Genomic DNA, 23,432 nt, shown 5'->3' on the forward strand with positions numbered 1-23,432 from the left:
ATAATTCACCCATTAAGCCCATTAAACTCATGAAGCCCATTAGTAAAGCCTGGAAGTTACAGACAACAGTGCTTGCTGTTTATTTGGTGTCAAATGGAAAAGGTGAAAAAAACAGACCTAGGATAATCCTCACTCTACCTACCCAACTTCTTTGCAATCTCCATTATTGGTTCCTAGGTTATTTTCAGGGAGGGGAAACAGTCAAGTGAGTTCCTTTAATATATGAATAAGACCTAGTTGTAAAAAAATCTTTGATTCTTTTGGACAAAGCTTCCCTTGAAATGTGCACATAGCTAACTAATAGAGCCAATACCACAAATAATGAAATTGTATCATACATTTACACTGGTTCAGTAGTTAATTTTCATTCTATGTATGTGTATGACACCACTGCATAAAGTGGTCCCTGACTTTAAATGTATGGCTGTTCAGCCATTCTGATGTAGATTCTCTTGTTTTTTCTTCAAATATTGTCATGTTGCATCACCCAGACACACATCAGATTTAGTTGTTGAGTGGCCTGACATTCTCTTATAGAATTACAGTGGGGAGAACAACTATTTGATACACTGACGATTTTGCAGGTGTTCCTACCTAAAAAGCATGTAAAGGTCTGTCATAGGTACACTTCAACTGTGAGAGACGGAATCTTAAACAAAAATCCAGAAAATCACATTGTATGATTTTTAAATAATTAATTAGCATTTTATTGCATGACATAAGTATTTGATCAGCCCTCCTGTTCTCCACTCATTACCTGTATTAACTGCACCTGTTTGAACTCGTTACCTGTATAAAAGACACCTGTCCACACACTCAATCAAACAGACTTGAACCGCTCCACAATGGCCAAGACCAGAGAGCTGTGTAAGGACATCAGGGATAAAATTGTAGACCTGCACAAGGCTGGGATGGGCTACAGGACAATAGGCAAGCAGCTTGGTGAGAAGGCAACAACTGTTGGCGCAATTATTAGAAAATGGAAGATGTTCAAGATGACGGCCCCCAGCAGCAGAACCTTGTGTTGTGTATTCATTAATACATTCTGAACACAACATTTATTTATTTTTAATTCATCCATGGCCCTTGTCCTAAGCTTTTAAATACATATGTGCTATTGCTATTTTGTTATTATTTGTACTTTCAACCTGTATCATCAGGACACAGATGTAAATCCATGGACTCACTGGCTGGACACACGTCACCACAGTGTGTATAATATCCTGTGTTTTTTGTTGGTTGTGTGTTCCTAGATCGTGGAATTACATTGTACAGTGCCCTCCAGAATTATTGGCACCCTTGGTAAATATGAACAAAAAAGTCTGTGGAAAATATTGTTGTTGATCAGCTTGATCTTACACTCAAATAATCCCTTGAATGAAAGTTGTCCAAAGAAAAAATAAATAATCATCCAAAAAAGTATTATTCTATTCAAACATTGTTACACTAAGGACTGGACATAAGAACATAGATGTAACCTTTGTATAAAGACATTTCAGGACAGAATAATTAACCTTTGTATAAAGAAATTTCACCCAAAGACATGATACCAGTCTACAACTGAAGAACCACAACATGATATCAGTCTATTACTGAAGAACTTTTGGATCCTCAGAGATGAAGTCTAACATCCTTTTCTTTGGGTTTTGCAGAGATTCTGCTACTGATGCACCCTCAGACCTTTGTTCAGAGTTAAATCCAGACTCAGATCTGCTGCTCACTGTAGAATAAAACAGCAAGAGATCAGATCTTGGAGAAACTTTGATACGTTGTTGACATGACTTAATCTAATGACCTTTAGATTTTGGTAGGTCAGTCAGAGTTTTATACTCACAACTTGGAGGAGGATGTTCTATGCTCCTAGCTCCCTTTATTGGCAGTGATGGTTTCTTCCACATCTCCTCCAAACTCATCCCTAATAGAATTGATATGTCATGTTAGTGCATTACTCCATGTTAACCATAACATACCTGTTATTATGCTTTTCACATTGATTTCATTGATACTCAAATCACAGATGTTTGGATAAGAAAAGTTTTTGATTCTCTTAGTTCAGTTCTTTCTTCAGTCCTGTCCTTAACTCCTCCAATTTTAGTCAACTAAACACTAGGTGCAACTGAAAAGTGTCTTCTGCTTTAAACTCAAATTTTCAAGTGTCATAGGAAAAGGTCTGAATACATTTGTAATATTTATATTTTCTTATAAATTTGCAAAATTTAAATATTTTTGCTTTGTCGTTATGGGGTATTGTGTGTAGATTGATGAGAAAAATAAATTTTCCATTCAGGCTGTAACATTACAAAATATGGAAAAGGAGGTCTGAATTTTTGTTTGCCTAGCAGAGGAACACTATTATACACCAATCAGCCATAACATTATGACCACCTGGCTAATATTGTGTAGGTCCCGTTTTGCTGCCAAAACAGCCCTGACCTGTCGAGGCATGGACTCCACTAGACCTCTGAAGGTGTGCTGTGGTATCTGGCATCAAGACGTTAGCAGCAGATCTTTTAAATACAGTAAGGTGGGGCTTCCATGGATCGGACTTGTTTGTCCAGCACATCCCACAGATGCTCGATTAGATTGAGAACTGGGGAATTGGAGGCCAAGTCAACACCTTGAACTGGTTGTTGTGTTCCTCAAACCATTCCTGAACCATTTTTTATTTGTGAAAGAGGCCATTGGCATCAGGGAATACCATTGCCATGAAAGGGTGCACATGGTCTGCAACAATGCTCAGGTAGGTGGTACGTGTTGAAGTAACATCCACATGAATGGCAGGACCCAAGGTTTCCCAGCAGAACATTTCCCAAAGCATCACACTGCTTCAGCCGGCTTGCCTCCTTCCCATAGTGCATCCTGGTACCATGTGTTCTCCAGGTAAACAACACACATGCACCCAGCCATCCACATGATGTAAAAGGCCACCTTCTTCCATTGCTCCATGGTCCAGTTCTGATGCTCACGTGCCCACTTGACCATTCTTGACATGCGTTGACATGCAATATTTTTGCTGTTATTCTGTCTCTCACTGTTCAAATAAACCTACCATTAAAATTATAGAGTGATAATTTCTTTGTCTGTGGGCAAACGTACAAAATCAGCAGGGGATCAAATAATTTTTTCCCTCACTGTAGCAAAATAACATTATTAGATTTCAGGTGGCTTTTTTCTAGGTGTACTCAACAATACCTTTCATTTTACTTTCAACTAGGGTTCCGCACTCAGATATCGGTTCCTCATCATATCCAGACTCTGGTATGGTGTCTTCACTCACTGTAAAATAAAACAACAACAGTTCAGATCATGAAGAAACCTTTCTGGAGGGAGACACATTAACATTGTTCACTGTAAGACAATGGGAAATTATATTGTAGGTGTGGCTTTGTATATTACAAAAAAAATTTAATTGGATAGTTTGTCCTAATGTAAAACTGCATAGACCAGAGTCAGAATTTGACATATTTGAAGAGTTTATTTTCCAGTAGGGCAATCCAAAATCAGGTATAACTCCAGAAACAGGTCAACCAGGGGCCCTACTGAAATTTTCCCTGAAACGATGTATTTCAGGGAAAACACAGCATCACACCTGAGGACTACCAGGGGTGACGGCCCTCTCGCCCTCTAGCTCTGTCTGCTTAACTGCCCACCAATCCTCTCAGGCTGGTGGGCGGAGCTGAGAGGATTGTTGGTGATATTGGGAACACCTGTGGCTGGGGCTTATTAGGCTTACCTTCTCAGTCATTAGGGAACCTCCCTTCTTGAAACAATATTGAGTGGTTTTTAGGTTTTGTTTTTGTTTTGTTCTTCCCCTTTCAACATATGCATTCACCCAGTCATTCCCATCATCCACTCGCTACATTACTGATATGCTGACTATCACATCTCACTGGATTATCAATTGGTTTATTTAGTTAATAAATTTGTACATGTGGACTTTCTCTTTGTCATGACTTATGAGCCGAGGTTGTGACACAGGCCCAAATGACTGGTATCTGTTCCTGTCCAAAGTCCTCCTGGTTGTGTTGCAGATCGGGTTGCTGCCTGTTTATTCCTGAGGCCACTGCCCAGACCCATCCTGATTGTCCCTTAATGTCCCTGTCCTTCTCCACCTGGTTATGCATGGGACTTTCTGTTCTGTTTAAGGACTCTGGTCACAGGCTGCTTGCATTTATTGACATGTTAATCTTCTGATCATGCAAAAACATTGATGTTTTTCAAGTAGATCTTCCTTCACCCGGCACAGCAAGAAGAGCACTGGTCACCCCTCAGAGTCAGGTTCCTCTCTCTGTTTCTTCAAAATCTTCAACCCTACTAGGGAGTTTTCCCAACTTACTGTGCATTAACTCTTGTTGCTCTTTGGTGTTTCAGGAATGGTCTCAGCAAAAGCACTTTCTGACAACTGTTGATCTAAAAAGGACTTTATAAAATACATTTGATTGATAGATTTGAACAAAAGATGCCACTACTCTCCCAAAACAAGACACCAGGCAAGCCAATAAAAAGTGATTATTGTTGTTGCCCTCCCTGGATTCAAACCCAGGGGTCCTACATAAGAAGCTGGGTCTTTAACCACTATGCCACGAAGCTGCACATCTGCCAGGACTTTCATTTCAACATTAGATCATTATGTCATGCATTAACATCACGCTGAGTTTGAATATTTTGCTAGACCCCATTAAGCATTGTGTTGAACCGAGTAACGTTTCTTATTATGTTTAACTCCACCACAAATAGCATCTATGAACAGTATGACTTTTGCCAGTGGCCTTTATAAAAGCTTATTAGCCAGTAATATTTCGCTAGACACCATTAAGCATTTTGTTAAAATGACTAATGTTTCTTATTACGTTTACCTCCACCACAAATAGCATCTATGAACTGTATGGCTTTCACCACTGGCTGTTTTAACCGCTAATTTGCCATTTGTGAATGACGTTAACACAGTATCTATCAATATAGCTGACGATAACTGATCTTTTCGTAGACAGCGTAGTGTTTGTTTCTCCTGAACAAATACTAATATCCACCAGTACTGTTTTATTTTAGGCTTCCTCTAACATAGAAACTGAAGGTTGTAGCCAGCAAGGTTTTTGTCTGTCCTGAACAGATCCTAAGGCATAATATGTTTTGACTGTAACGGGAGTCGAACGTGGGATCTGTTGTTCTGTAGACCATGTCTTTGACCACGTCTTTAACCACTACCCTATTTAATAATGGGGAGTCAATAAGTCAGTCAGGCACTCACTTAGTCAGTCAGTCAATAAGATACTGCTGCTCATCTCAGGTATGCCAAAAAACATGGATGTGGAGGGAGCAACATGGTTGGGGCTGCTTTGCTGCCTCCGGGCCTGGATGGCTTGTAATCATTTAAGGAACAATGAAATTCAAACTTGTATGGTGAAATTCAACAGGAGAATATCAGGGTAACTGTCTCTTATCTGAAGTATGAAAGAGGTTGGGTCATGCAGCGTGACAATGACCCTAAACACATAAGAAAACAAAAAATGGGATGATTTAGAAAAAAACATGCATCTTGCAATGGCCGTTAAATAAAACAACAGATCAGATCATGTAGAAATACAGAGAAGTGGTTTGCTTGACTGCATATATCCAAGCACCTTTAGGGTGGGTTGCACCAACATACAGCTCCAGACATTTTTTATAGAGCACTGCACCTTTTTCTTTTCTTTCCAAAAAAGTTGAAAAGGAAAGTTTTTAGTGAGGAACAGAAGCGTTCAATTTGCAGTGGTCTCTTAATTTTAACCCTTCTTAAAACCTTTCTTTTCGACCAATTTGGAAAGGAAAGAAAAAGGTGCAGTGGTCTCTTAATTTTTTCCGGAGCTGTAGATTAACTTTTAAATGTGGTTAAATCAAGGTTTGTGTATAAATCTTGTTGCACCAAACGTAAAACCTAGATTCAAATTGATCCTAGTTAAATGTTATCCTTCCTCTAATCTAAGTTTATTTTTTACTTTAAACCTAGATTAACTTTAACAAAATTTTTTTTTGTTATTTTAACTTAGATAACAGATTAATTCTAAACTGCCACTTTAGGTGGCTAAACTTGACAAAGATGGCAGCATATTTGTGGGGGAGAGAGCAAATTTACAACAGTTCCTCATTGAAAAATAAGAGAAAGGTAAAACGCTTTTGAGTTTTATGATGTTTTCTAAAATATTTTTCTAAAAGATACAGCTTCTCCAAGGACTAGGTTACTCATTTAAACCCAAAGGTTGGACCAGTCATTCAGAATGGGAGTGATAGGAATGGACCAGGCATTCAGAATGGGAGTGATAGGAATGGACCAGGCATTCAGCATGGGAGTGATAGGAATGGACCAGGCATTCAGCATGGGAGTGATAGGAATGGACCAGGCATTCAGCATGGGAGTGATAGGAATGGACCAGGCATTCAGCATGGGAGTGATAGGAATGCAGCTGTCCCTCCAATGCTTCAGCTCCTGGTGGCCCTGGATGCTTCCAAATGGTGGATGGAGGTAATAAACAAATATATGCCAATGCCGAACCTTCCCAACAACAGTATCCCAAAAACGTAGCTAAATCCCCAAATTTAGCTACGTTTCAGATATTACGAAGCGTATGACAGAGAACTTCTTGCTTTTAAACTCAAGAAAAACAGAAATGCTCATTTTAGGACCCAAGAAACAAGTGTTTTGTTGGCAGATCTCACTGTGAACCTTGACAGCTGTATGGTCGTATCCCAAAAAACTGTAAAAAAAAGTCGGCATTACCCATGACCTTGACCTTTCCTTTGACATATCAAATATATCTCAAGAGTTCTTTATTTTCCTTGCAAAAATCAGAAACTTTTTTACAAAAACTGATGCAGAAAAACAAATCCATGCGTTTGTTATTTCTAGATTAAATTACTGCAATGCTCTTCTTTGCGATTACACTGATAAATCAATAAATAAACATCAATTGTGCACTTTATTCTACCACATCTTTTCCTTCCCTTCGCCTCTCTATTAATGTGCTTGGCCACAGAACTCTGAACAGCCAGCCTCTTTAGCAATTACCTTTTGTGTCTTGCCCACCTTGTGCAAGGTGTCAATGGTCATCTTTTGGACAGCTGTCAAGTCAGCAGTCTTCCCCATGATTGTGTAGCCTACAGAACTAGACTGAGAGACCATTTAAAGGCCTTTGCAGGTGTTTTTAGTTAATTAGCTGATTAAAGTGTGGCACCAGGTGTCTTCAATATTGAACCTATTCACAATATTCAAATTTTCTGAGATACTGAATTTGGGGTTTTCATTAGTTGTCAGTTATAATCATCAAAATTAAAAGAAATAAACACTCGAAATATATCAGTCTGTGTGGAATTAGTGTCTGTGTGGAATTATGCTCAACATTGGCTGACCTAGCACAAGAACTGGCACCTTAAGTAAGTAATGTTCTTGGAATAGGGTCTAGCTGACAGTTTGTGGGTTTAGGACTCATTACAAATGTAGTGAATGTGTGGAGAGATACGGGAAAGATAACTGCAGCAATGCTAGTTAGCTACTTTGTTTATCGTTTCATGGTAAAGCAACTTTGTGGCCTGTCCAGTGGGCTAATCTGTATGTTACTAATCATAGGTTAATACCGTTTATCATAGATTTACTGATCCAGGTTTAAAACTAAATAGTGCAACACAACTCTGATTAATTTTGAACTTAGATTAAAAAACATAGATTAGCTCTTATTCTAAAATTAATTTAAAACATGTTAGTGCAACCCAGCCTCAGATTCTGGTATGTCAGAGTTCTATACTCACTGCTTGGAGGAGGAAGTTCTATGCTCCTAGCTCCCTTTATTGGCAGTGATGGTCTCTTCCACAGCTCATCCATCCCTATTAGAAAGTTGTTAGTACATTACTACATGGTAACCATAACACATTGTAATGTTGACACTTTGCATTGAAGTCATTATGCTTTTTACATGGGTTTCATTGGCACTCAAATCACAGACGTTTGGATACAGAAAGCTTCTGATTCCCGTAGACCTGTTCTTTCTTCAGTCCTGCCCTTAACTCCTCCAATCCAATTTAAGTTATCTAAACACAAGGTGAAACTGAAACATGTCTTCAGCTTATAACTCTCGTCCAAAGACGGCTTGTTGGCTTTTTCAGTATGCCCATGAACCATCTATGTTGTGTTGTAGCTGTGCCTGTGAAATAACCTTTGTTTTTTCACATTGAAAATTGTAATATCACAAAGTTCTAGTCAGGGGAGAGCAATAAAATCAGATAACTCACTATCCCTGAATGAGAGACTTGTGTGCATACTGTCCAACAATTATTTTAAAACGGTTAATAAACTTAGACCAGTTGTAGATATTTATTGTAATTCCTCTTTTGTGAGATTCAATTGAATTCCTCACAGGTGGACCTACCAAGTTGTAGAAAGACCTCAAGGATGATCACTAACAGAAACAGGATGTACCTGAGCTCATTTTCAAGTGTCATTTATCTTTTGCTTTGTCATTATTTGATTGTGTATGTAGAATCATCTATTTTACAATATGGCTTTAACAAAAAGTGTAAAAGGTAAAGGAGTCAGATTCTTTGGTGAATGCACTTTTTGCATAACAGAAGACCACTTTTATATATGCATAGCAAAATAACCTTATTAGGTTCCAGGTAGCACCTTTTATCTAGTTAAAACTCAACAATACCTTTTATTATATTTTTAACTCTGGTTCCACCTTCAGACATCTGTTCATCATAGGCAGTCTCAGGTCTGCTGTCTCCACTCACTGTAGAATAAAACAACATGTCAGATCATGAAGAAACCTCTCTGGAGGGGTGACATATTTACATAGTTCACTGTAACACAATGGGAAATTATATTGTAGATGTGGCTTAGTATATGTGGTCCTTTTTCACAACAAGCCATTATTCACTTCTGTCCCAGCCAGGAATTGGCATTATTAGCATTGTCCAAATTCATGAATTGAATCTGTGCAACAAAAGCTGCATTGCAAGCAGACAACCTACTCCAAAACATTTCAAACAAAGACTAGTGGGATTGTTTATCTCAAAGAACCAATCAATGTTGTATTCCCGGAAATAATATTTTTAATATCGTTATTCAAATAACATTTTCAACACTTCCTACTGTATGCTTAATGGTCAGTTTTGTTCACAGTGGTATCAATATTTTCAAGCTTCAACGCAACAGCTGTTAACAACCCGGAACAACCACTTAGCATTTGCTAGCTACCGATGACATCACTGTAGAATAACAGAGGCTGTGGGTGGTGGCTACAGCAAATAGTTTGCATAATGGCAGTTTTAAGTCACCAAATATCACCAGCTGTTTTATCAGTATGCAGTTAAATAATTGTTTGCTAGCACGAAAGATTACTGAAATTAGTATGATAAAAATGATAGACTTCTACATGCTTTGTAAGTGGGAAAAACTGCAAAATTGGCAGGGTATCAAATACTTGTTCTCCCCACTGTATATCCAAGCACCTTCAGATTCTGGTATGTCGGAGATCTATACTCACTGCTTGGAGGAGGAAGTTCTATGCTCCTAGCTCCCTTTATTGGCAGTGATGGTTTCTTCCACAGCTCATCCAAACCCATCCCTATTAGAAAGTTGTTAGTACATTACTCCATGGTAACCATAACACATCTTAAAGTCATTATGCTTTTTACATGGGTTTCATTGGTACTCAAATCACAGATGTTTGGATCAGAAGGTTTCTGTTTCCCATCGTCCTGTTCTTTCTTCAGTCCTGCCCTTAACTCCTCCAATCCAATTTTAGTCAACTAAACACAAGGTGCAACTGAAACATGTCTTCTGCTTTTAACTCTCCTCCAACAGACAGCCCATTGGCTTGTTCAGTAAGCACATGAGCCGTTTATGGAGATGTTAGAAAAGGTCAACTTTAAAACCGATGGCAGACATTGATCTCTAAATGTATATGGCATGTACCACAATTGATTGGGATTCACAAATGTTTTGTTTCTGCTGTGACAGAACATTCGTTTTTCAAGCAAACAATTGTTTTAGACAAAGTTCTACTCAGGGGAGAGCAATAAAACCAGATAACTCACTACCCCTGAATGAGAGAGTTGTGTGCATAAAGAGGCTGTCCAACAATTATTTTAAGTGATTGATGTACTAATGGAAATTGTAGATAATCATTGTAATTCCCCTTGAATTAAATTAAATTGGATTTATTCCACTCTTATCCAGTTGTAAAAACATCAAGGATGATCAACAGAAACAGGATGTATGAGAGTACATTTTCAAATGTCAGAGCAAAGGGTCTGAATACATATGATTTTTCTTTCTTTGTCATTATTTTGAATTGTTTGTAGATTGATCCAATCAACAATACGGATCTAACATAACAACATGTGTAAAAGGTAAGGGGGTCAGATTGTTTCATAGTACAGTGTTTGCATAAAGGAAGAACACTGTTATACAGTTAGGTCTGGAAATTGGACTGCCATAAGTTTTGTTATTTTGTCTCTTTACCTAAATGTATTCAAGTTGCAGTTAAATAATGAATATGGGCTTCAAGTGCAGTCTCTCGCTTTAATTTGGGGGTAATTACATCCAAATTGGAGGAAGGGTTTAGGAATTACAGCTCTTTAATATGTAGCCCTCTTTTTCAAGGGACTAACATAATTGGACAATTGACTCAAAAACAGTTTCATGGAGAGGTGTGAGCTATTCCTTCATAATTTCTTCATAAATTAAGCAGGTCTGGTGTTGATTCCAAGTGTGACATTCGCATTGGGAAGCAGTTGCTGTGAACCCACAATATGAGCTCAAAGGAGCTCTCAATGCAAGTGAAACAGGCCATCCTTAGACTGCAAAAAATAAAACATCCATCAGAGAGATATCAGGAACATTAGGAGTGGCCAAATCAACAGTTTGGTACATTCTGAGAAAAAAGGTAATGCACCAGTGAGCTCTGCAACACAAAAAGGCCTGGACGTCCACGGAAGACAACAGTGGTGGATGATCATAGGATCCTTTCCATGGTAAAGAAAAACCCCTTCACAACATCCAGCCAAGTGAAGAACACTCTTCAGGAGGTAGGCATATCATTATCCAAGTCTACCAGAAAGAGAAGACTTCACAAGAGCAAATACAGAGGGTTCACCACAAGATGCAAACCATTCATAAGCCTCATAAATAGATAGGCCAGATTAGACTAAAAAAACATCTAAAAAGTCCAGCACAGTTCTTGAACAGTATTCTTTGGACAGATGAAACTAAAATCAACCTGTACCAAAATGATGGGAAGAAAAAAGGATGGAGAGGGCTTGGAATGGCTCATTATCCGAAGCGTACCACATCATCTGTAAAACACGGTGGAGACAGTGTGATGGCATGGGCATGCATGGCTTCCAATGGCACTGGGTCAGTAGTGTTTATTAACGATGTAACAGAAGACGGAAGCAGCAGGATGAATTCTGATGTGTATAGGGATATATTGTCTTCTCAGATTCAGCAAAGTTGATTGGACGGTGCTTCACTTTACAGATTAACAATGACCCAAGACATACTGCACAAGCAACCCAGGAGTTTTTTAAAGCAAAGAAGTGGAATATTCTGCAATGGGGGAGTCTATCACCTGATTTCAACCCGATCGAGCATGTGTTTCACTTGCTGAAGACAAAACTTAAGGCAGAAAGACCCATGAAGTAACAACTGAATACATCTGCAGTAAAGGCCTGGCAAATAATCACAAAGGAGGAAACCCAGCGTTTGGTGATATCCATGCCTGCAAAGGATTCTCGACAAAGTATTAAAAATTTACATTTTATTTATGATTGTGTTAATTCGTCCAATTACATTTGAGCCCCTGAAATAAAGGGACTGTGTATGAAAATTGTTGCAATTCCTAAACGTTTCATAGAACATTTTTGTTCAACCCCTTCAATTAAAGCTGAAAGTCTGCACTACAATTGCCAAAATTATGAAAATTGCGTCAGTGTACAAATATGTTACGGACTTAACTGTATATATATATAGGTTCCAGGTAGCACCTTTTTTTGTAGTTGTACTCAACAATACCTTTTATTTCAATTTCAACTAGGGTTCCACACTCAGACATCTGTTCATCTTCATATCCAGTCTCAGGTCTGTGGTCTCCACTCACTGTAGAATAAAACATCAACAGATCAGATGGAGATACATTTACATAGTTCACTGTAAAACAATGGGACCTTATATTGTAAGTCCTGCTTAGTGTATTGCAAATGTCCTTTTAAGGGATAGTTTGTCAAACTAAACATTTTACTACAGGTGCTTGGTAACACTATTGTGTGAGTCACAAAGGTGTGCCTGTAAATTCTCTGCAGAGTGTCTATTGACTATATTTAATATTTAACTATCAGGCCCTTGTTCACACTATGCAGGTCCTTGAGCGTGGTGGATATGTTCGCGTCCGGGGAGGATGTGCAGTACCCTCTGGGGGACATGTCTTCATGTCTCGGGTATGGGCGGAGGGGTAGCCCTGTGATTTGCGGAGGTGGCGCAGATGGCAGTGGAGACGCCATGGCCGATTCCTTACAAATGGATTGTCTGTTTTTAGCCATTCCTATTCCATTCCTATTTTTACTCGCTTGTGAAAATGTCAGTCATAAAATGTAATATACCAATGTAATATTAAAGCTAATTTTATTAACATTTTGAAAACTCAGAACACCATACTCACTACTGGCAAGATGATGGTCTGTGTCCTCTAATGGAGTGGGGGGCTCCTCAGGACCAAAGTTTATTTTTTCTTTGCCCATTTTAGGGTAAATAACAAAGTAATCTCCACTGTTTCCTGCCACCATCTCCTCGATCTTCTCCAGCAGCTCTGTGACCTGAGTTCCATCAACCCTGTTCTTATTGTTGAGAACATGATACCTGTTTCCACATTTCTCAACAAGCCACTGGAGGTCCTTCCCTTCACCTTCAATGTGTTGCTCAATAGTTGTGTCTCCCAGACAGTCCCCCCTGGTGAACAACACTATAGTGTGACTCCAGACCAGCTCACTGAGAAGACCCAGGTGTTCCTCTATTGATCTTCTGTGTCTCTCAGTGAATGATGTATCCACCTGTAAGACCAGGAGGAGAATGTGGGGTCCTGGGGAACACAGAGACACACTGAGCATGATCTCCTGTTTAATCAGCTCAGGAGTCATCTCTATAGGGTAATTCTCCCACCATCCTGGAGTGTCGACCACAGTGACCTGCCTCCCTGCTACTTCTCCCTGTCTCTTCACACACTGAGCAGATGTCCTCATGATAAACTCCTCTCTGCCCAGGATGGTGTTTCCTGATGAACTTTTCCCAGCCCATCTGGACCCCAACAGGACAATCCTCAGAGGTAAGAGTTTAAGGGACTTATCTGAGAGAGAAAAAGAGGAAGAATTTCCTTATTGAAGTTTCATAATTCTTTGATAAGGAGGGACATTTTGAAAATAAATTGTAATGCTTTCATTGCACTTAAAATGCATTGCCAACTTCAAAACAATGAGAAAAAAGGTTAATTGCACTTAAAATGCATTGCCAACTTCAAAACAATCAGAAACAAACTTTATTACTATTTTCAAAACAGTAAAGACCATTAATACAAAGTTTATGTGCAGAGATGGTAATATAAATAACTTTATTCCATACATAAGCTGTAGTTGTGCATCCATGTCAAAGCAACAATTTATTTATGCTGTTTTAAAGATAATAGATGGATGGTCAATACACATCTTGAAGCTAGTAACAATTGCACCAGATTTACAACTACAAAATGATTTGTCTAAATACTGTATCTTTACTAGAAAACGTATCAGTTAAGGTGTGAAACAAAGAGGTTAATACAAAGCACTCAACACAGTAATATGATAGCAACTTTTCCTGTCATACTGTTCAACATATTTATAAAGATAAGAATTTAACTCACCAATAAATGTTTGTTGTATTTCTCTCAGATTACTTGTAGTCTTTGTTCTCTCATCAGCTCGTTCTACTTTCTTTCTCTTCATCACTTCTATCTTCTCCAGGATCTCTCTGTTCATCTCATAATGTCCTCCTCTGTTTCCTGACACCATCTCCTCTATCTTCTCCAGCAGATCTGTGACCTGAGTTCCATCACCCCTGTTCTTATTGTTGAGAACATGATACCTGTTTCCACATTTTTCAACAAGACACTGGAGGTCCTTCCCTTCACTCTCAATGTGTTCTTCAGTGCTTGTGTCTCCCAAAGAGTCCCCCCTGGTGAACAACACTATAGTGTGACTCCAGACCAACTCACTGAGAAGACCCAGGTGTTCTTCTACTGATCTTCTGTGTTCCTCAGTGAATGATACATCCACCCGTAAGACCAGGAGGAGAGTGTGGGGTCCTGGGGGACACAGAGACACACTGAGCATGATCTCCTGTTTAACCAGCTCAGGAGTCTCCTTTAGAGAATCATATTCCCACCATCCTGGAGTGTCGACCACAGTGACCTGCCTCCCTGCTACTTCTCCATGTCTCTTCACACACTGAGCAGATGTCCTCAGGTCAAACTCCTCTCTCCCCAGGATGGTGTTTCCTGATGAACTCTTCCCAGATCGTCTGTATCCCAGAAGGACAATCCTCAGATCTGAGAGATGGAAGGAGTCACCTGATAGAGAGAGAAGAGGAGAGAGATCACCCATTTCATTTTCCCAGCTGTAGAACTGAGGGGTCACAATTTCAGTCAGTAATAATCAGTGTTCATTATTATCCATACCACGTTAATGTATACATTTTTCAAAGTTATTTATTTTTTGTTTTTTAATTTTGTTCTCTTAAATAAAACACACTAAAAGGAAGACATGTTGACATGCATGTTTGTCATTATTTGAGTGGGTGCTAAGCCCCGAAAATTGTGATCCGAGCAGCGCCTCTGGTCAAGGATATCGTTTTTATTTTGTTTCACTAATAATTAATTACTGTGATACCTTTGATGAATTACATAGGAAGCGGGATCATCTTCATGGATCTATGAAATAATGAGCGAAATGTCTTATTCAGACAGATTATATGTTTCATATTTTGTTTCTCTCCTAACAAAAAAGGAATTTAATGAATAAGATTGCAATTCTAAGTTTAGTGGTAAACACATTTTGTCCCGCTGCATGTGATTAATATAAATCAACTGTGTCATCAACATTACACTTCATTCTCATTGTTCAGTTAATTCTCATTCAACCACAGGGAGTACAACATTTGCAGGGAGCATTATGGGAATTTCCATAGGATGTCAGAGCGTTCTGCCAAAAAGAGTACACCTAATTCTTTTGATCAGATTTATTTTTATTTGAACTTATTTTGCCTTTATGTTTCTCACAAAAATTAATCTTTTATTACATTTTATTTTTGATTATATGATAACTGTATGTAATTATATTTTCTGTACGCATGAATTCCGTTAAAATGTTTTTCTCATGTGTCTAATAGTTCATTATAATCATAATGTAGTCTCCCACTTTACCTAAAAAAGTTTCCCATGTGTTGAAATATGTTTTTCATGACTCCTCGTATTGTTCTCATCACCGTCTTGAGGGTTTTTAATATTAGGCGTACATTCGTTTGTGACATTTCTCTGGAACCCTAAATATTCCCAAAGAAATTAAGATTAATTATTTTTTGTCACCAAATGATCCTTAGTGTCTATCACAATGTCCTCTCCTTACTCCACAGTATTCTGTCACAGTACTCTCTACACCGCATCTTCAAAGTTTCTGACTGGTTCATTTGCTGTTCAGAGTGCCTGCACAGCTAGTAGCCTATAATTTCCCCGCCCAGCACGTGTTAGTTTATTGGGTTGTGGCTAGTACTTTCGTTAGTTATAGAGCATCACGGAATTGGGATATTTTAAGAACACTTACTTTCACTTACTTTTAATAATTTGGGACGAGTGTGAGGCCTGATCAGAATGTATTGTATAGTTTGATTGACCGATCTGAGACAGCTGGACATTTGAAATATAAAAGTTTATTGTCTTAATATAGCAAAAGGTAGGGGAAGATGTGTGGTACTGAATGTTCGTTTATAGATTTGTGTTGACCGACACAATGTAGGAATTATGTATTTTATTGATTGTCATGAACAGACAATACTTTTTAAAGCTACACAATAAACTATTTTACTGTATAGAGACAATAGTAAACTCACCCATTAGTGATCTGAGAGTCTGTCTCTGTTCCTTCACCTTCATCAGTCTCTGTTTCACTCTTTCTTTCTCTTTCTTCCTTCTCTCTTGTACCTTCTCCAGTATCTCTCTGTTCATTTCATAATGTCCTCCTCTGTTTCCTGCCACCATCTCCTCTATCCTCTCCAGCAGATCTGTGACCTGAGTTCCATCACCCCTGTTCATATTGTTGAGAACATGATACCTGTTTCCACATTTCTCAACAAGCCACTGGAGGTCCTTCCCTTCACTCTCAATGTGCTGTTCAATGCTTGTATCTCCCAGACAGTCCCCCCTGGTGAACAACACTATAGTGTGACTCCAGACCAGCTCTCTGAGAAGACCCAGGTGTTCCTCTACTGATCTTCTGTGTTTCTCAGTGAATGAAACATCCACCTGTATGACCAGGAGGAGAATGTGGGGTCCTGGGAGACACAGAGACACACTGAGCATGATCTCCTGTTTAATCAGCTCAGGAGTCATCTCTATTGGGTAACTCTCCCACCATCCTGGAGTGTCGACCACAGTGACCTGCCTCCCTGCTACTTCTCCCTGTCTCTTCACACACAGAGCAGATGTCCTCAGTTCAAACTCCTCTCTGCCCAGGATGGTGTTTCCTGATGAACTCTTCCCAGATTGTCTGTATCCCAGAAGGACAATCCTCAGATCTGAGAGATGGAAGGAGTCACCTGATAGAGAGAGAAGAGGAGAGAGATCACCCATTTCATTTTCCCAGCTGTAGAACTGAGGGGTCACAATTTCAGTCAGTAATAATCAGTGTTCAATATTATCCATACCACGTTAATGTATACATTTTTAAAGTTTTTTATTGTTTGTTTTTTAATTTTGTTCTCTTAAATAAAACACACTAAAAGGAAGACATGTTGACATGCATGTTTGTCATTATTTGAGTGGGTGCTAAGCCCCGAATATTGTGATCCGATCAGTGCCTCTGGTCAAGGATATCGTTTTTATTTTGTTTCACAAATAATTAATTACTGTGATATCTTTGATGAATTATATAGGAAGCTGGATCATCTTCATGGATCTATGAAATAATGAGCGAAATGTCTTATTCAGACAGATTATATGTTTCATATTTTGTTTCTCTCCTAACAAAAAAGGAATATAATGAATAAGATTGCAATTCTAAGTTTAGTGGTAAAACAGATTTTGTCGCACTGCATGTGATCAATATCGATCAACTGTGTCATCAACATTACACTTCATTCTCATTGTTCAGTTAATTCTCATTCAACCACAGGGAGTACAACGTTCACAGGGAGCATTATGGGAATTTCCATAGGATGTCGTTCACAGGGAGCATTATGGGAATTTCCATAGGATGTTGTTCACAGGGAGCATTATGGGAATTTCCATAGGATGTCAGAGCGTTCTGCCAAAAAGAGTAGACCTAATTCATTTGACCAGATTTATTTTTATTTGAACTCATTTTGCCTTTATGTTTCTCACAAAAATTAATCTTTTATTACATTTCATTTTTGATTATATGATATCTGTATGTAATTATATTTTCTGTACGCATGAATTCCGTTAAAATGTTTTTCTCATGTGTCTAATAGTTCATTATAATCATAATGTAGTCTCCCACTTTACCTAAAAAAGTTTCCCATGTGTTGAAATATGTTTTTCATGACTCCTCATATTGTTCTCATCACCGTCTTGAGGGTTTTTAATATTAGGCGTACATTCGTTTGTGACATTTCTCTGGAACCCTAAATATTCCCAAAGAAATTAAGATTAATATTTTTTGGCACCAAATCATCCTTAGTGTCTATCACAATGTCCTCTCCTTACTCCACAGTATTCTGTCGCAGTACTCTCTACACCGCATCTTCAACGTTTCTGACTGGTTAATCTGCTATTCAGAGTGCCTGCACAGCTAGTAGCCTATCATTTTCCCACCCAGCACGTGTTCGTTTTTTGGGTTGTGGCTAGTACTTTCGTTAGTTATAGAGCATCACAGAATTGGGATATTTTAAGAACACTTACTTTCACTTACTTTTAATAATTCGGGACGAGTGTGAGGCCTGATCAGAATGTATTGTATAGTTTGATTGACTGATCTGAGACAGCTGGACATTTGAAATATAAAAGTTTATTGTCTTAATATAGCAAAAGGTAGGGGAAGATGTGTGGTACTGAATGTTCGTTTGTAGATTTGTGTTGACTGACACAAGATAGGAATTATGTATTTTATTGATTGTCATGAACAGACAATACTTTTTAAAGCTATACAATAAACCATTTTTCTGTATAGAGACAATAGTAAACTCACCCATTAGTGATCTGAGAGTCTGTCTCTGTTCCTTCACCTTCATCAGTCTCTGTTTCACTCTTTCTTTCTCTTTCTTCCTTCTCTCTTGTACCTTCTCCAGTATCTCTCTGTTCATTTCATAATGTCCTCCTCTGTTTCCTGCCACCATCTCCTCTATCCTCTCCAGCAGATCTGTGACCTGAGTTCCATCACCCCTGTTCATATTGTTGAGAACATGATACCTGTTTCCACATTTCTCAACAAGCCACTGGAGGTCCTTCCCTTCACTCTCAATGTGCTGTTCAATGCTTGTATCTCCCAGACAGTCCCCCCTGGTGAACAACACTATAGTGTGACTCCAGACCAGCTCTCTGAGAAGACCCAGGTGTTCCTCTACTGATCTTCTGTGTTTCTCAGTGAATGAAACATCCACCTGTATGACCAGGAGGAGAATGTGGGGTCCTGGGAGACACAGAGACACACTGAGCATGATCTCCTGTTTAATCAGCTCAGGAGTCATCTCTATTGGGTAACTCTCCCACCATCCTGGAGTGTCGACCACAGTGACCTGCCTCCCTGCTACTTCTCCCTGTCTCTTCACACACAGAGCAGATGTCCTCAGTTCAAACTCCTCTCTGCCCAGGATGGTGTTTCCTGATGAACTCTTCCCAGATTGTCTGTATCCCAGAAGGACAATCCTCAGATCTGAGAGATGGAAGGAGTCACCTGATAGAGAGAGAAGAGGAGAGAGATCACCCATTTCATTTTCCCAGCTGTAGAACTGAGGGGTCACAATTTCAGTCAGTAATAATCAGTGTTCAATATTATCCATACCACGTTAATGTATACATTTTTAAAGTTTTTTATTGTTTGTTTTTTAATTTTGTTCTCTTAAATAAAACACACTAAAAGGAAGACATGTTGACATGCATGTTTGTCATTATTTGAGTGGGTGCTAAGCCCCGAATATTGTGATCCGATCAGTGCCTCTGGTCAAGGATATCGTTTTTATTTTGTTTCACAAATAATTAATTACTGTGATATCTTTGATGAATTATATAGGAAGCTGGATCATCTTCATGGATCTATGAAATAATGAGCGAAATGTCTTATTCAGACAGATTATATGTTTCATATTTTGTTTCTCTCCTAACAAAAAAGGAATATAATGAATAAGATTGCAATTCTAAGTTTAGTGGTAAAACAGATTTTGTCGCACTGCATGTGATCAATATCGATCAACTGTGTCATCAACATTACACTTCATTCTCATTGTTCAGTTAATTCTCATTCAACCACAGGGAGTACAACGTTCACAGGGAGCATTATGGGAATTTCCATAGGATGTCGTTCACAGGGAGCATTATGGGAATTTCCATAGGATGTTGTTCACAGGGAGCATTATGGGAATTTCCATAGGATGTCAGAGCGTTCTGCCAAAAAGAGTAGACCTAATTCATTTGACCAGATTTATTTTTATTTGAACTCATTTTGCCTTTATGTTTCTCACAAAAATTAATCTTTTATTACATTTCATTTTTGATTATATGATATCTGTATGTAATTATATTTTCTGTACGCATGAATTCCGTTAAAATGTTTTTCTCATGTGTCTAATAGTTCATTATAATCATAATGTAGTCTCCCACTTTACCTAAAAAAGTTTCCCATGTGTTGAAATATGTTTTTCATGACTCCTCATATTGTTCTCATCACCGTCTTGAGGGTTTTTAATATTAGGCGTACATTCGTTTGTGACATTTCTCTGGAACCCTAAATATTCCCAAAGAAATTAAGATTAATATTTTTTGGCACCAAATCATCCTTAGTGTCTATCACAATGTCCTCTCCTTACTCCACAGTATTCTGTCGCAGTACTCTCTACACCGCATCTTCAACGTTTCTGACTGGTTAATCTGCTATTCAGAGTGCCTGCACAGCTAGTAGCCTATCATTTTCCCACCCAGCACGTGTTCGTTTTTTGGGTTGTGGCTAGTACTTTCGTTAGTTATAGAGCATCACAGAATTGGGATATTTTAAGAACACTTACTTTCACTTACTTTTAATAATTCGGGACGAGTGTGAGGCCTGATCAGAATGTATTGTATAGTTTGATTGACTGATCTGAGACAGCTGGACATTTGAAATATAAAAGTTTATTGTCTTAATATAGCAAAAGGTAGGGGAAGATGTGTGGTACTGAATGTTCGTTTGTAGATTTGTGTTGACTGACACAAGATAGGAATTATGTATTTTATTGATTGTCATGAACAGACAATACTTTTTAAAGCTATACAATAAACCATTTTTCTGTATAGAGACAATAGTAAACTCACCCATTAGTGATCTGAGAGTCTGTCTCTGTTCTTTCACCTTCATCAGTCTCTGTTTCACTCTTTCTTTCTCTTTCGTCCTTTTCTCTTCTACCTTCTCCAGTATCTCTCTGTTCATCTCATAATGTCCTCCTCTGTTTCCTGCCACCATCTCCTCTATCTTCTCCAGCAGTTCTGTGACCTGAGTTCCATCACCCCTGTTCATATTGTTGAGAACATGATACCTGTTTCCACATTTCTCAACAAGCCACTGGAGGTTCTTCCCTTCACACTCAATGTGTTCTTCAATGCTTGTGTCTCCCAGAAAGTCCCCTCTGGTGAAAAACACTATAGTGTGATTCCAGACCAGTTCACTGAGAAGACCCAGGTGTTCCTCTATTGATCTTCTGTGTTTCTCAGTGAATGATCTATCCACCCATATGACCAGGAGGAGAGTGTGGGGTCCTGGAGGACACAGAGACACACTGAGCATGATCTCCTGTTTAATCAGCTCAGAAGTCATCTCTATTGGGTAATTCCTCCACCATCCTGGAGTGTCGACCACAGTGACCTGCCTCCCTGCTACTTCTCCCTGTCTCTTCACACACTGAGCAGATGTCCTCAGGTCAAACTCCTCTCTGCCCAGGATGGTGTTTCCTGATGAACTCTTCCCAGATATTCTGGACCCCAACAGGATAATCCTCCGATCTTAGATATGGAGGGAGTCACATGACAGAGAGGAGAGAGAGGGAGATCAACCATTTTATTTTCCCAGCTATAGAACTGAGGTGTCACAATTTCAGTCAGTAAAAATTGGTTTCATTAGTATCCATACTAAGTTATCTAGAAACATGTTGACAGTAATTTATTGTTTGTTTTTAATTTTTTTCTCAAAAATCTTGTGTTTCTTCTGGGACATACACACTGAAAGGTAGACATGTTGACATGCATGTTTTTTCTTTTTGTATTAACTTGGATAATAATTTGTAGAAATTGTGTATTTTACTGCTTGTCATGAACATTATATTTATACTTTTCAAAGCTACTCAACAATGTATTTTACTGTATAGATGACATAGCATTAATATGAATAACCCACAGAGACAATAGTAAACTCACCCATTAGTGATCTGAGGCTCTGTCTCTGTTCCTTCACCTTCATCAGTCTCTGTTTCCCTCTTTCTTTCTCTGTCATCCTTCTCTCTTCTATCTTCTCCAGTATCTCTCTGTTTATCTCATAATGTCCTCCTCTGTTTCTTGCCAACATCTCCTCGATCTTCTCCAGCAGCTCTGTGACCTGAGTTCCATCACCCCTGTTCTTATTGTTGAGAACATGATACCTGTTTCCACATTTCTCAACAAGCCACTGGAGGTCCTTCCCTTCACTCTCAATGTGCTGTTCAATGGTTGTGTCTCCCAGAGAGTCCCCCCAGGTGAACAACACTATAGTGTGACTCCAGACCAGCTCACTGAGAAGACCCAGGTGTTCCTCTATTGATCTTCTGTGTTCCTCAGTGAATGATCTATCCACTCGTATGACCAGGAGGAGAGTGTGGGGTCCTGGGGGACACAGAGACACACTGAGCATGATCTCCTGTTTAATCAGCTCAGGAGTCTTCTCTATAGGGTAATTCTCCCACCATCCTGGAGTGTCGACCACAGTGACCTGCCTCCCTGCTACTTCTCCCTGTCTCTTCACACACTGAGCAGATGTCCTCAGGTCAAACTCCTTTCTGCCCAGGATGGTGTTTCCTGATGAACTCTTCCCAGCCCATCTGGACCCCAACATGACAATCCTCAGATCTGAGAGATGGAGGGAGTCAGCTGACAGTGAGAAAGAGAGAGGGAATACCTTTTGATTGTTACAATTGAAATGACATAATGATGTTCACTACTGTGGGAATCAGTCTTTGATTATGTATTTGAGGTTATGTCTATGCATGCTATTCATAACAAAGTTTTATAGAACAAACAAATATTTATCTGCACTCTGTTCTTGTTTGTCAACAATTACTTTACAGCTTGTAATCTTCTTCAAATTCAAACTTTGTTTTTTTCTTCATACAATCATTGAAAAAACAGTAGAAGACAGATAGTGGAACACCTAACACCAGTAATAATGTTCCACTGAACTATATTTTCATTGCAGAATTGCAGTAATGATTTGTTGTACTACAATATAGTCCATAAGTGTTTGGATAATGATTCAAGATTTGAGGTTTTGGCTCTGTACTCCAGCACATTGGATTCGACATGAAACAATGACTAAGATGTTGTATTTAACACGGTCATTGTCACGTCTGGTATGCAGGACCCAAGGCGCAGATCAATAATGCATAAACATTCCTTTTATTGGCTTCCAACAACCAGCAAAAAGGAGAATCTGCAACCACATACAAAAAGGCGCAAGGCACAAACAAATTCATTTCAATAAAATAATAATTTTACATATAGGCTATTTGGGTAAGGATTAGTTGTGTTTAACAATTTGCACAGTGTTTCCATAGCAGTTTATTATTTTTACAGTATGGTAGACCATTTTAATGCATGTCTCACATTGTGTATATTGTACGACTATGAATACAGATTCTACTATTAAGAATATAGATATGATTATACCTGAATGGGTGTTTACTTTTATGACAGACATTATTCACCGTCTTCAGT

At 38.8% G+C, this 23,432-nt stretch overlaps 1 protein-coding gene across 1 annotated transcript; it reads right to left on the reverse strand.

Annotated features, from left to right (window-relative positions):
- Nucleotides 1–1,000: 1,000 nt before the first annotated feature.
- Nucleotides 1,001–22,554, reverse strand: LOC109614630. The gene is given in 12 exon segments (XM_034287957.1): nt 1,001–1,720; nt 1,835–1,915; nt 3,193–3,276; nt 7,780–7,854; nt 8,679–8,759; nt 9,516–9,596; nt 12,690–13,370; nt 13,920–14,624; nt 16,160–16,864; nt 18,475–19,179; nt 20,790–21,509; nt 21,885–22,554. Coding segments are annotated over 12 exon segments (4,719 nt in total). The 3' UTR covers nt 1,001–1,589.
- Between the last annotated feature and the right edge of the window lie 878 nt (nt 22,555–23,432).

Source organism: Esox lucius, chromosome 18, assembly GCF_011004845.1.
Source record: "Esox lucius isolate fEsoLuc1 chromosome 18, fEsoLuc1.pri, whole genome shotgun sequence".
In the NCBI taxonomy this organism is placed as follows: domain Eukaryota; kingdom Metazoa; phylum Chordata; class Actinopteri; order Esociformes; family Esocidae; genus Esox; species Esox lucius.